Raw genomic sequence first — 15,016 nt, 5'->3', positions numbered from 1 at the left:
TTCAAAATGTGATATTTTTCAATTTTTTTTCTGCTTCTGTACATGCAGAAGCAGAGCCGAAGCAAGACTAAATAGCTTTGCACGAGAGCAGTTCAACTTAAGAAACAGTTGTAAAACAGACAAAAGCCTTAAGATTTTCAGCAAATCTTAAGATAATGAGATATGGCAGCTCGAGTTTATTGACACATTACTTGGTTCAATGACACCAGCTAGTTTAAGTGTAATGGTCCTCGTCCCATTAGCCAAAACAAAATTTCGGCGTTATTCAGTTTGTTTTCCCTTCCAAATTCTCAAGCCATTTTCTTTTAAAAATGCAGGTTTTTGAGGGATTTGTGGTTCTTCAGAATAGTAAAAAATGAAGTGGTATACACGCTGACTACGTTATAAGCAACTTTTCACGGAATTTTAATGGCAAAAAAGCAGACTTAGAAAAAGACCAATGATGGACCAATGAATAGACTTTAACTCGACTTTGTTTGCAAACATTGTGTCGAGCTTAAGTCCAACCCAAATTTTAAGTCGAGCCAAAGTCTTTTGCAAAAACTTTGAGTCGAGCTAAAGTCCAGAATTTCTTGAATTCCAGCTAAACTCTTTTCATAGCTCAAATGACTCGAGTATGGTCTTTTTCATAGTGCATTTTGGTTGAGCATTGTCTTTTCATAAGTCTGTACCTAGATCTGGGTAAGCATCAAAATTATGATCACGCATATTTTGTGCGCAAAGAGAATTTTTTGCAGAATAATTGTGTCCGCATTTGGTTATTTCGACGTTCAACATGTTTATGTAGCCTTAGGAGGTAACTGCGCTCATTAAAAAAGCTCTAATTTGAAACAATTTTACATCAAAAAACACATATTTCTGTCGCTACCCTTTTTGAATGTTTTATCTTTAAACTGAGATATAGAATGTTATGTTAACCAGAGCAATTGTTGTTTACAACATTTATTCTGCCTTCGGGCTGGTAGCTAAAATGTTTCCCAGTTTGTTCATCATTAATGTCATCTGGAGTCCAGATTCTTCCGACATTTGTTTGAATCTCTCAAATTTGCTATAATTGGATCTAAATAAAAAGGTTTTTACTAGAACTTAAATTAAAAACTTAATCAGCAACTTCTACTGAGCTAAAATGCTGCTTTTTGAGCGCTAATTTTGTTGATTCTTTTTCTCACATAGCTGGCCTAAACAGTTGATAAAAATGGCATCGGAAGCGATTGATGTCGATCAGAAATTCACACAGCAAACATTACCCCCAGAAATTGTTGTCAATGGTGGAAAAGCACAAACTGGCAAGGATGCTGAGGTGGAAGGTGGAACATCAGCAGTGGGTGGAACAGGAGGAGAAGGAGTTGGAGTGGTGACTGTTGCATCCAAGTGGATCATAGGCATTGCAATGACACTTGGGTTGGTGGCAGTTGGAGCAAGTGTAGGAGTATACTTCGCTGTTGACAACATGAACAGCGATAACGGTACGTAGTCTCGTTTCAAGTTTCGGTTCTGAAGACTTGAACAAAAAGTTGTTTATTAAAAAGTCTTCGGGAACAATTTTTCGTAAAGTTCGTTTTTTTACTGATGTTAAACCTCGAAAAATATTGTTTCGAATTTTTTCCAGAAGTCGAAATTTGGGATCCAGATAGATTTTTTTGCATTGAATTAATTGTGAAATTTATCAAAAAATTATTAATTTCTGCCAAATTTACTTTTTAATACATTAGAAACCTGATTTGTATTGTGGCCAGGAGTTATATGCTGCAAGATACTTGTAAAAATCTCTTAGTTTTTTTAATCAGCTTGCAAGATTCGTCTAAGATTTAAATTTATCATTAGCGTGTAAGAATCCTTTTGAAATCTCTTGGCAAAAAGTAGAATTATTAAACAAATCTGATGAAAACATTTGGCCAATGAAATAAAGAAAGCTTAAGTAATACACAACAACAAAAAGTTTAGTTGAAAATTTATCGCCTTGTATCATTTTGAGAAATACAGGCATGGATATTGAAAAATTCAAAAAAGGGACCATAAAATTTTCAACAAACCTGACCGGTAGAGAAAATTAAACACTAATTTCATGCGTTCAATTAATCTAACCTTGACATAACCCAGTTGTTGTAGTTTAGATTACATATTTGATCAATTCAAAAGTTTAGACTCATGAGAATAATGTCTCCGAAAGCATTTTTCCATGAAAACTAGTGCTGGACCCAAATAGGCTGAGAAATAGACAATGTATTGACCGAAAAAGCATTCATAGACAAATTGACTTGTTCAAAATGGGACATGGTCAGACTTTTGCTCGTCCCGGGTCGCCACTTCTTAGTAGTCATACAAGGATCATATATGATATCACACAAATCATTACGTATTTCCTAGTGCGATCCTTGTATGACTACTGAGAAGTCATACATGATCCCTGTATGATTACCAAAAAAAAATCATCTATGTACCTTGTATGATTATCAAAAATCATACATCTATTTTTCTTATATCGCTTCGCCATGTATATTCTTTTTAAATTTTTTTTTGGTAGGGCATACCCTATGTGATTTCCCGACATCAATTTTTGATCGGCCGAAAGACCCTAACGTACAATACCTACAAACCTACCCTAACCTACCAAAAGTTCATACAAATCCTGTTTGACCTTGTTTGATTACTAAGTTTGTATGATGAGCAAACCGGGATTCGGAGTTGGCCATGACCGAACTTTAATCAGACTAAGAACATGTCATCGACCATGAAAACTTGAACATACTGCAGCCCCGGTTGCGTTTTTGAGGGTCTGACGATAACGTGATTTTAACGAGGACCTCGACCTGGGTAATTACAGAAAATGTCTTTTTTGTCATGACAGTTGAGTGGCAGGACACCATATTTGCAACAATCGAAAGAGGATGTCGAGATAGTGCAGGGAACTGGAGGAACATGGAGAGACGGGAGGGTCAGGTAGAGAGACACGAGGGACACTTTTTTATGGGAAACACAGCCTGGATGGGAGAAACTGGTGGAATTGTCACAACTGACATCTGTGTGCATCAGGGTGACAACTACTACATGGTAGAGTGGGGAGATGGAGTGACGTCATCAAGTGAGATGTCACGTGACCATGGGAACAGAATTGTGGAAGTGTACACAACTGAGAACATTTATAGAGTTTTCGATATAAAAGGTTAACTTATCGTGAACATTTTTGTGCCTCTCGTACGCAAGGGGTTTCAATCTTGTTAATTTAAAAGTTTTTTGAAAACAATTAAGAAAAAGTGTTCAATATATCCAATTTTTTGCTGGATCGGGTCCGACTCAAGTACTTATCAGCTCGTGAATTGAAAAGGAGCACATATATTAAAGCTATCATTATTTATTCCGTCTTCTATTCTGAAGTCTGATTTCAACTTTATATCGTTAGAGAACAGTTTTCACAACAAAACATGTGAAAAGAATAGGCAATGCTAAACATGATTTACAAAAGCACTTGGATGTGGTTGGAAGATATTGAACTTTCAAAAACAAAAAAATATCCAAAATTTAAACCTCTCAACTTTCGTTTTTTAATGCACTTTCTTTCTTCGTTTGTTTTCCGTTGTCCCAGTTAATTCTCTTCAAAATAGATTTCGATGCGTCAATTGCACATTCTTAAACAAAAAAAAACAAACATCTATTTTTTGTTGTGTCAGCAGTAGCGGAGGTGCAGATTTGAGGTCAAGCGGGCGGGGTAAGGTTGGTCATATGGTGTGGGGTGGAAAAGTTTTTTTGGGAAAGATGTTCCAAAACACTAAAATCTATCTTTGGACCACAATTTTTTCTCTCGGCAGCTTCGAAACTAGTAGAGTTCTAAAAGAGCTGACAGCTGATTTATCCCAAGCTTTCATACTGCCTATCCCGTTTTTGATGACAAAAATTTATAATGTCAGTCCAAAAATCGATCTACTCAAAAAACAATACCCGCGAAAAACAATCGGAGGACATTTTTAATTGCTACAAAACTCGTTTGAGTGCAACTGAAAACTTTTTCTTCAAAATACTTTGGCTTCGCTTCTGAAAAGTTGAATAAATCGAACTTTGAATCAAACTTTTTATAGCTAATTTTTTGCTCTCAAACAAAAATTTTTAAAGTTCTTTTTCGAACTGTTAGTTTTTAAAATTTTTTGTGCTGTCGATTTATCGTATGAAAGTTTTTTGGTCACTCCAACAAATTTAATTAGGTTATGCCTCGAGTAACTGAATAAACTGTTAAAACCCATTGGTATTAAGCTGCAGAGAAGGTTTTCAATACACTAACTATGAACTTCACTGAAGCTGCTGGGACGACATGGTGTAAAGAGCAATTCTTGGGATTTAAAAGTTTTCGATGTAAAGTGCGGTAAAATACTGTGGTTGGTATGGATACCAACACCCTCAATAATAACCAAGCCCTTTTATCCCCCTCCATTTCATCCCCCATACATTTATTGTAACTTTAGCCTCATTGAGATTGAACAAAGGACCTAAAAACATATTTTTTGTCAATTTCTGAAGAGCAAATGCTCAGACGTTATTTTTGATTACATTGCAACGGTTTTTCCTGCAAAGGTTTTGTGGATAAAAATAATCAGAGTTATTATTTCCAGCTGCCAAAAAGCAAACAGTAACAACGCGCTTTGCTCAATTAATAACACCATAAAAACTGAGCTCTAAGGAAAGTTTTCACAACATTTTTTTTCTGGTTTACAGTAGGTTTTTATTAAATTATTTACTTCCGAACCATCTCGTAACCACCATAACCTCAAATCACCTCTTAAAGCAAAAATGTGAATTTGATGATCGAAATTGTTATTTTCCATACTCAAATGGAATTGAGCTTCTGCAGCGATACATTTTGCTGTGAAAGATCGAAAGATAAAAAAGTGCTCTTCGCTTCCATAAAAAAAACTATGACCAAAACGTTTGTTTTTTAACTACGTGAAGCACCAGAGCTCTTTCTAGTAAAATTATCAAGATGGACTGACACAAATATCACCTATAGTGGATAACGATAATGGATAGATAGATAGATTGATGGATAACTTAATTTGAAATTTCACCGTGCCAAAAAAATTTAATTGACAGAATCGATTGAGCTGGAAAGAACCATTATGAGCGTCTGCTGGTACCAAAAAACTACTTACGAATAAAGTGGCTGACGTTTTCCGGTTACCATTCAATGCAGAATACGCTTAAATTTTGTGAAAGTGCTTTCCACAGAGCAATTAGGAGCCTTAAAAATAGGATCAAATAAATATGAAAAGTACTTACTTTCGGGTGTAAGGGCAAAATTTTAATCCCTGTAAAATTTTTGCTGCTCAAATTTACAATTTAATGTTTTAAGTTTCTAAAAGGAAGGACTTGACTTCAATTAATCTGCAGCAAAATTCTTTGCGGAACGTTCTTCCGTCAAACATATTTTGCGGAAGAAAGTAGTTTTTATTTTTCATCATCCAGTTTAAAAGTGAAAAAACTGACTGGAATTTCCATTTCGGGCACCGCCTTTTCGTCTTCGAAGTTCGAAAGTATGTTTCCCACGCACAATGGAAATGTGAAATCTGGTAATAAAAACGAGTAAATTTACTCAAAAATTTGGTACCCGTAGATACCCGTAATGGCTACAAGGAAAATAACCGAAATTTCAAATCAAGAACAGAATCGTAATAATAACAATGTCGTAGAATGAACTCAAACTTTTTTTACCGTACATGTTTTATACAACTTAAAGTGCTCTGATGTATTGGGCTTTTTTTACTTAATTAAAAAATATATTCGATCTGCTTGAGAAATCGGACCACCAGCCCACGCCACCTCCACCGGTATTCCCCAGTACATTTTGTGCCCCCAGTTGCAGACCACGAGACATAGCCTAGTTAATCACTTTGCAAAAAAGTAATACAATCTCTTTACTTTGCGCCTCGGCAAATAGTTTAGACTTTATTTAATTAAATTGTTGCCCTATTATGATATAATTAGGGTAGTTGGGGTGGGGGTTTAGACGTTACATGATCACTAAGTTGGGTGTGGGGGTTCGAAAAACATTTCAGCCACTTTTCTTGAGTTTGCAGACGATAGTGGAAGTTACTGCATGATTGAGAGCATCCATTGGGAAGAGTTAACAGGAACCCCTTCGACTGCAGCAGAAGCACGCAAATTTGACCTTGAAGAGATTTCAGCATTGCTGAACTCGTTGTCAGACGTTGACAATCTTCGCAATCGTATCTCATACCTCATGACCTATGTGCCCCCGGATCCGTTTGCTCCCGGCGTTGACCTTGGAGATTCGGATCTTGGTATCCCTGGGTTCCCCGAAGACTTGGGTGGCGGAGATGCTGGATGGTACAACCCTAGTGACTCTTGGTTTGTGCCTGGCGACTCTGGGGGAAATATTGGTGGGGTTGATTTGAGCATTGACGCGCTATTGATGCAGCAGGCGGAACTAATGGCGGATATGAACATGGATTCCTTTCCTCATTATACAGACGAAGAGAGGGTGCAGTACTTCTTGGATCAATTGATGTCTAAAGCTGACAAAATCAGACTTTCGAAGTTTCAATTTATTCAAACGTATAGTAATCCAACAACGTATAAGCATCATTAACGTATTAAGATTACGACGATCATAGCAACAAGTGGTTTTTTAGACGGCAATTTTTGATGCTCATTTGGCCGGTATTTTGTCTAATAACGCATTAGTTCAATGCCAGTCACCATTTTGTACCAATGAATTCAAAAAGCCGAAAAACATTGAGCCGAATCATGTCTTATTTGATAGGTCTTATGATTAGATTTACTTGAAATTATGTTAATTGCACTTTTTCCGAGCTTTGTACGTAAATTGGAACGTATTTTATTCAATTCGATTGCCTAATTAAATACTGGATTCTGATTGGCTAATAATCTCTCGCTTTAAATCTATTTAGTTACTAACATCCTCCGGCCCAGAAGAAGATGCTGGGAGAATGGGTACTAATTTCACAAGCGGGCGAACGAGCGATCCGGAGGACGTGCGCAATACGGCGGAGCGTGCGACGCTGTCGGAACCGTAACGAAGTTCAGTGATCCGAGCAGTGGGGTGGTAACCCCTTGGGTTGGTCTCTTCAACTACCCAAACCAAATCACCGGTCTTAAGGTTATGCTCGGCAGGCGTCTGCCACTTGGAACGTCGGTTCAGCGCCGGTACGTATTCTTTGATCCAACGAGACCAAATAGCGTTAGCGTAAGACTGCGCGCGGGCGTAACGTTTACGGTGATCAAACTCATCTGCGCCAAGGATGGACGGGAGACAACGTGCTTGGTTACCGAGGAGAAAGTGGTTAGGTGTTAATGCGCCTAAGTCGGACGGGTCGGCGCTTACGGGCGTTAACGGACGTGAATTAAGTGCATGTTCGACCAGACAAAAAGTGGTACTTAAAACCTCATCTGTGAGGCGACGTGTTCCAAGGATTGTGTAAAGTACGCGCTTGAAACTACGTACTAGCCTCTCCCAGATGCCACCTTGGTGTGGCGCACTGGGCGGATTGAACCTCCACTTGATGCCTTTGTGGGCAAGTTCCACAGCGATGTTGATGGTGTTCCACTTTTCGATGTTCTCGCGTAGTTCTTTTTCCGCGCCAACAAAGTTAGTGCCATTGTCTGACCAAATAATGGCCGGTGTACCCCGACGGGAGACGAACCGCTCCACTCCCATTACACACGAACTGGCGTCCATGGACGGAACGATTTCAACATGAACGGCACGAGTAGTTAAGCATGTGAAGAGGAAACCCCACCTCTTCTCGGTAGTCCGACGTACAGTAACGTAAAATGGGCCGAAGTAGTCGACCCCGGTGTTCGTGAAGGGAGGAGACTGGTATGCGAGTCTTTCTACTGGGAGGTCAGCCATAAGGGGTTGAATAGTGGCAGCGCGGAACATTCTGCACGTGACGCAGTTGGATTTAATTGAACGCAGTGAGGATCGTAATTTGAGGATGGTATAACGTTCTTGTACTTTAGCCCGCAGGTAATCAATACCCTGATGATGATGTTTAACGTGCGTGTGCCTGAGGAACAACTTTACAAATGCATGGCGTGCGTCCAGAACGATAGGATGTTTTACATCAAAGTCAACTTCGACCAACCGCTTGATGCGGCCTGCCGATCGGATTAGACGATTTGGCCCAATAAAGGGAGAAAACGGGGCAATACGGCTACTCCGTTTAACGGGTTTGTTTTCGAGAAGATCTTTTCTCTCTGCATTGAATGACTCCCCTTGCACAAGATACTGGAGATGACGCTCGGCTTTGTCAAGCTCCGTGGGGTCTATGATGCTACCATCGACATTACGGTAGCATTCGTGAGAAGGTAACAAGCGGAGTACGTACGCTGTTATCCGTAGCAACTTCTGATAAGAACTGTACTTATCGAAGGGAATTAGTTGCGAGGGCGGTTCCTTAGTTGACTTCGTTACGGATGCGGCCAATGATGTATTTGTTTCATCAGTTTCCTTTGTTACTATACCGAGTTTGATGTTATTAACTACTTCAGTGCTTGGTTCGAACGGGAATTGCTTGGTTCTTAAGAAATCTGGACCTCTCACCCAGCTACTTGATTGCAAAACCTCAGCGGACATACCACGAGTGCCAGCATCTGCCGGATTATCGCTTGAGGCAACGTGGTTCCATTCGTCAACGCTAGTGTGTTCTAAGATTTCGCAAACACGGTTTGCAATAAATATTGGGTGCTTGGTTGCAGAGTTAAGCCATTGCAAGACAGTAGTGCTGTCGGTCCACATGAAAACCCTGTTGACGTTTACTGTGAGAGCTCGACAGATATCTTGTTTCAATCGAGCGGCCAGAAGCGCTGCCTGTAATTCCAGCTTTGGAACAGTCATGACCTTCATAGGTGCTACGCGAGCTTTACCCAGGACAAACGCAAGCTCCGTTTGGGGCCCACTCGAAGTAGTTACTTGAGCTCGGAGAAATGCAACGGCACTGAAAACTTCTTGTGAACTATCGCCAAACATGTGTAGTTCCAGGTGTTCAAAGTTTCCGGAAAAGTAGCTCCTTGGTATAGTGATTGCGGCAAGCTTGGGTAGTTCTACACTCCATTCGAGGAACCTTTCAACAGTGTCTTTTGGTAATTCTTCATCCCAGTGCTGCCCGCTGACACGCCAGATGTCCTTTAGTAACAATCGGGCACCAACAGTAAATGGTGCTACTAGGCCGATGGGATCAAACACCTTAGACACTAGGCTCAATACCAAGCGTTGTGTTAAAGACTTAGTTACTGTACTGGAGGTACCCCGACTCACAACTAGAGTATCATTGTTGTGATCCCATTTCAACCCAAGCACGTGCGAAGATTCCTCCTTAGATGAGGCAATTACTTTTGGTTCGGTGGACTGAGGTGACCCATCAATTCGATCAGCCAGATCTGGTACATTGCTTACAAACTTAGTAAGCTTGAACCCACCGAGATGGAGAAGATGCACCAACTCCTTCGATCTTTTGAGAGCCCTCTCAGGTGACTCCACCGAATCCAAGTAATCGTCCATGTAGAAGTTTTCTAGGACGGCTTTGGTTGCTTCCGGGTACTGACTGGCATTATCTCGGGCCGTGCGTTGCAGTGCATAGTTAGCGCATGTGGGCGAGTCTTTAGCCCCGAATATATGGCGCGTGTATTGATACACTACAACATTTGTTGTGGGGTCCTCCCGCCACAAAAAACGCAGTGATGGCTGGTCCCAATCAGGGACACCCACTTGGAGGAACATACCCTCGATATCTGCGGACACGGCAAACTGGTGCTGACGGAATCTAAGTAGTACGTGGATTAGGTTTTGGAGGAGGTCGGGCCCAGTGAGCAAAGATTTATTCAAAGAAGTACCGTGGAACTTTGCTGCACCATTTAATACCCTACGCACTTTCCCCGGTTTGTTCGGATTGATTACGGGATGATGTGGTAGGTACCACTCTCTATCCGACCGCTGCTCTACTTTGTGAGCATCAGGGACTGTGATCAAGTAACCTTTTTCCAAGTCTTCACGGATGGTATTAGCATAAGTTTCTTTCAATGATGTATCTCTCGATAGCCGCTTTTCGAGAGACTTGAGCTGTACTAGTGACGAAAAGTAGTTATTCGGGAGCTGGATGTTGTCATCAGCCCATAACATACCGACATCGTATCTTTGGCCGTTATGGAAAGTTGTTGCTTCAAGTATTTCCTGCGCGCGAGCATCCGCTGCGGATCGTGGGTCAACTTGCTTCAACGCGCCGTACGATTCCATATCGTACCAAGATTTAACCTGACAAGCTAATTCAAAATCCTGTTCAATATTGGCATTGAAACACACCGAGACTAAACTTGAACTTGACGGGAGTGGGCCACTTAAAACCCAACCTATGGGCAAGCGGACAGCGAACGGTGAGCACTTTTCGTCGGCTGAAAAATACTCTAACGGGCGGATGGCATGGTAGACATCCTGTCCAAGTATCATCTCAATTTCTCCATAGCTATATCTTACTGGATCTAGAACTGCCAAATGTGGGTAAATTTCTTGCATGGACTTGACGTCAATGATGTCGGAACCTACATTTAATGTTTCCCTCACGTAGGGACGCACAGTGAATGCTTCAAAGTCTTGATCTTTATGAGGCGTCACGGTCAATTGAACCACCTTTGTGTCTATGAGTTCTTCCGTGTTTATACCCTTGACGGTCAGTTTTAATGCGGTACCCTGCAAACCGAGTCTAGCTGCGAGACTATCGGACACCCAAGAGTTACTGCAAGCGGTATCGCATAAAACCAACGCCGTAGTACTAAGACCAGAAGAATTAGTAACTTTCAGTTCCGTGACCTGAAGGAGGCCTTTGACATCCGTCACGGAAGACAAAGTGGTTGTTTTGCTTGGTTGCTGTTGACCAGTAGATGGCCTACTTGTACCTGCGTTCGACTTCGAAGTATCGATGTTGTTGTTTGTTGAGGGTTTAGCTGGAAAAACCCTTTCAGCTCCATGAAGTAAGGTGTTATGGGAGCTGTCGCAACCATCTTTCCTACACTTACGGGGACTTGGGCATTGCCTAAACATGTGTTTATCACGCAAACAAGAGAAACAGAGCTTTGCCTCAGCCACGACCTTGGCTCTCTGTGTGGGGGTCTTTTCCTTAAAGACACGGCATTCCCACAACCGGTGGCTGCCTTTGCATACAATGCAACTAGAGATTGATGTTGACGGAGATCTCTGTTGCGGCTTAAAGTTACTCTTCTGTTGCGTATTTGCAGCAAATGCCTTTGAAGCAACTTTTGATCTGGTTACTGAGTTGTTGGTATCCTCAGTCCTTGCTTTAAGTGCGGTATTCTTCATTAAATCGTGCGCTTCGGCCTTCTCTTTCAACCAATCGTTGAAATCAAGAAGAGTAGGTTTCACCCAATGCTTTTTGACCGTGAAGAGTGACCATGACTCCTTCATATTGGGTGGTAGCTTCTGTACGGCGGTGTTGAGAAGCGCAGCGCTCTTTAAATCCGAATCGTATGACAGCGATTTAAATACCCCGACAAGACTTGAAATGCACCCCGAGTAGTTAATGATGTTATCGCTATTGTGCATCTTCAATGGTGGAAAGCTGTTGAGTTTGTCCAAATGTGCACTTACGACCGCCTGTGGTTGGCCAAATTTACGTTCTAAGGTCCTCAGTGCGTCTTTGTACATTGCGCCGCAGTAGGCGAACTCAGCTATAGCTGTTTTAGCTTTACCTGTAACGAGGGTCTTAAGGTATGTCAACTTTACATCATCAGTTAAGGACTGAGAGTCAATTGCGCTTTTAAACTGACCATACCATTCGTGCCACTGTAGAGGATCCCCACTGTATTGTGACAACTTCCATTCGGGTAGTGGGTCATTCCTCTTGCTAGATAAGGCGTCAGTGAATGCCTTAATCAAGCTTGCATTTTCAGATGCTGGCGCTGGAGGCGTGGGATGCGGTGGGCCACCCCAACACAATGGTATCGGAGCAGTATGCCCGTATGTTGGATGTATAACCGGCGTGACGAAAGGTGGCACGATGTTAGTAGTTGTACTAAAGGGGTTAACAGGGATGCTACAGTTAGCTGCGTAGTTGCTTTTTGGATTATGTTGTGCACTCATTTGCAAGATGGGATGGATGATGGTGGGGTCAGCTGTGGTTGGGGGTAGGTTCGGTTGAATGTTTTTGAAGACGGTTGCATTATTTGTCGCCTGATTTACGTTTGTGGGGTTATTCTGAGGAAATCTCCACAAGTTTAAATCGGGGTTACGATTAAGGGGAAGTTTGGGTGCGGTTGGGCATGGTAACAGGCGGGCTTGAGGTGAATGGACAATGTTTTGTTGTGGAATGTTGGGGACGGGTAAGTATGTTGCTGTGCTTGCTGGAGGGGGCGACGGAATCACGGGAGGCTGAGGAATAAATAATTGTTGAGGCGGGAATACGGGAGGCGGGTTCGCGAGTGGGTTTACAGGTGGAGGGACCTTATGCGGGGAATGGGCAATAGGGACTTGTGTTCGGTGTGGAATGTTACTTTGAGTTAGATTCTGTTGTTGTTGAACATGAGGCATTGACATATGTAATTGACAAGGTACACTGGAGCTTTTTGGACCCAAGAACTGATTTACCTGTGGGTTTGCTGAAAAATCAGGTACGAAAATGGAGTTCGTTGGTGCCATAACGGGTGTTGGTGGCCGGGGAGGTTGCATAGGTGGATGAGGTGGTGGGAGTTCGACATTTTGTACGTCGACTGGTACTTGGTTCACTTGGTTCACCTTACCACTGCCTGAGGGACTATGTGCTCGCTCAACCCTTTGATCACTGAGTGATTGTTGTAGTTGAGCCTGGAGGTATTCCCGATACAAAGCTTCTTGCTGAGCAATAGAAATTGCAACTCCTGGCCGTGTGTACTGAGAAAGCATTTCAAGGTGATTCAAGTTACCGGCAACATTATTTGTGTTTTCTGGGGGATTACTATGGGCAGTATCTTGAACAGGGGGGTCAGCAGTTGCTGAACCAGGCCGAGAAAAATTCAACTCACTTGCAGCAGTCAATGAATTACCTGCTGGAACCGAGTTTACCCAATCCTGAACAAGTCTCTGACTTCTATCTGATCCCCTATCTTTAAGCAAATTCAGTTCACTTGAGTGGTGACTAAACAATGAATGGTTATCCATTAATTCAGCCTCATCTAGTTTAGCTGCGGCAACACGCTGGCGGTGGTCTTCCTCTAATTCTTGAAGTGCCATCTGCTCCATTTTTATTTCAAGCTCCTTTTTTCTCATGGCAATTTCGTGTTTTTGTTTAGCGAGGCGCATGGCAGCTTGTTCTTGTTTCTCGGCCTCTTCGCGTTTTAGTTTTGCCATTAGAAAGTCATGTTTGCGCTGGCTAGACATTGACGATGTTGTTCGACGTGAACTTCTCTTAGACTGCCCTTGAAGGTTAACGCCCTCATATACGGTGTCTCGGTGAGCAACTGAGTCAATATAGCTTCTAGCCGCAAGCAAGAAATTATCATTGTTCTTAGTTACATCATCCAACCATTGCTCAAGGACAAGGTAAATTTATTCTGGGTTCTCGGCTTTACTGGCCAAGTCCAATAGTTCTTCATTTTTCTCCACCAGTTTACTGAAGACATCCTTCAACTTAGAAACCAAGCGTTCAACTTTAACCCTCCTGTCTTGACCATCTGTGATGTCCTTGTGGATGTTATATAACTCAGATTCTAAATTAGATCTTGCATTAAAGAGCTTTTTCAATTTATCCTGTTGTTCGGCCATGATATTGAAATGGCTAGTTTATCAAGGTAGAGTAACCTTCAACCAACCACGTGGAATGCGGGTTATACCGAACCCAAATGACGACGATATGATAATCAAGACGTCGAAGAGCAGAAAAGAAGTTACCGAGTAATGAATTACTCGGCGAAAATGAGTAAGAAATTATAGGGTGCGTCTAACGTGCTTGAAAGCAACGTGAGACTAAACAGAAACACAGGCAACCGGGGAAAGAGGACTGGGTGGACGAAGCACGACGAAACGGGAAACGAAGCGGACGGGGCGGGAAGGACGGACGAACGGCGCGCAACGCAACAGGGAACGGAACGGAACTGGCGAAAACGCGTGTAGTAAATGGGCGACGCGACGGACGGGACGGAACCGCTGAACGAGCGACGCACGAAGAAACGGGAAACGAGACGGACAGAACGGAGGCGTTGAGCGAGTAGCACGCAACGAAACGGAAAGGCGGGTCGGAACGGGCGGGAGACGATTACGCAGCGAGCGGGGAGGTCGGGAACCACTATGCTAGCAGACCGCAGCAACAAACTCAACCAAACAAACTAGCCGTAACTCCAGAACAAACTTAAGTCACAACCTAGGAAGGAGGAGAGATGCTACTGTAAGAGGCAAACTAGCACAAGTCATTATGGGGCTTAATATATACAAATAACGAACTAATTTACGGCAAAGCTGTAGTATACTAAATGGATGAAAAGAGCAAGAAATTTACTAGCCGTAACTCTAGAATAAACCTAAGTCACACCCTAGCAGTATTCAAACCTAAACAACCGATCAGCATACCAACAATATTAAACAAACTACAGCAAAAGTTAAGTAATATGCAGCGCTTTTGTAGTCTATGAAAGCTGGAAAAGTGAAGAAACTATCTAGCCGTAACTCCAGAATAAACTTAAGTCACACCCTAGAAGGCAATACCCTAAACCAACCAACATTCATACAGTTACACGCAAACATACAGCAGCAAAAATGAATATACTACAACAGGGAGGCTAGTAAATTAGTAAAGTTGAAAAGTCGAAGAACAATCCAGCCGTAACTCGAGAATAAACTTAAGTCACACCCTAGAAAGCTGTTAGACCTGAACAACAAACCAGCATACTAGCATACTCAACATACTACAGCAAACAACATACTTCACATATGACATACTATATCGAAATCCGGAAAAGTAAACGGAGGAAAAGAAAAGCAAAGTCTTGGGAGAGCGACGTTATCGAAAAA

The 15,016-nt window shown here is 42.0% G+C and overlaps 1 protein-coding gene across 1 annotated transcript; it reads left to right on the top strand.

Moving 5' to 3' along the window:
* Nucleotides 1-1,136: 1,136 nt before the first annotated feature.
* LOC142340645 (uncharacterized) lies at nt 1,137-14,220 on the top strand. The gene is made up of 4 exons (XM_075391336.1): nt 1,137-1,466; nt 2,849-3,163; nt 6,063-6,487; nt 13,966-14,220. The coding sequence occupies exons 1-4, from the start codon at nt 1,196-1,198 to the stop codon at nt 14,218-14,220; spliced, it is 1,266 nt and encodes a 421-aa protein (XP_075247451.1). The 5' UTR covers nt 1,137-1,195.
* Nucleotides 14,221-15,016: the final 796 nt, after the last annotated feature.

The sequence above is a fragment of the Convolutriloba macropyga genome, chromosome 6 (assembly GCF_964194025.1).
Source record: "Convolutriloba macropyga chromosome 6, txConMacr16.3, whole genome shotgun sequence".
Taxonomy (NCBI): domain Eukaryota; kingdom Metazoa; phylum Xenacoelomorpha; order Acoela; family Convolutidae; genus Convolutriloba; species Convolutriloba macropyga.
This window is presented reverse-complemented; position numbering and strand designations above follow the sequence as displayed.

Excerpts from the sequence above, each read along its gene's own strand:
- LOC142340645 (XM_075391336.1), top strand. The coding sequence starts at position 1,196 with ATGGCATCGGAAGCGATTGATGTCGATCAGAAATTCACACAGCAAACA. Across the intron at positions 1,467-2,848 it reads CAACATGAACAGCGATAACG|TTGAGTGGCAGGACACCATA; the intron begins GTACGTAGTCTC and ends TTGTCATGACAG. Across the intron at positions 3,164-6,062 it reads TAGAGTTTTCGATATAAAAG|ACGATAGTGGAAGTTACTGC; the intron begins GTTAACTTATCG and ends TTGAGTTTGCAG.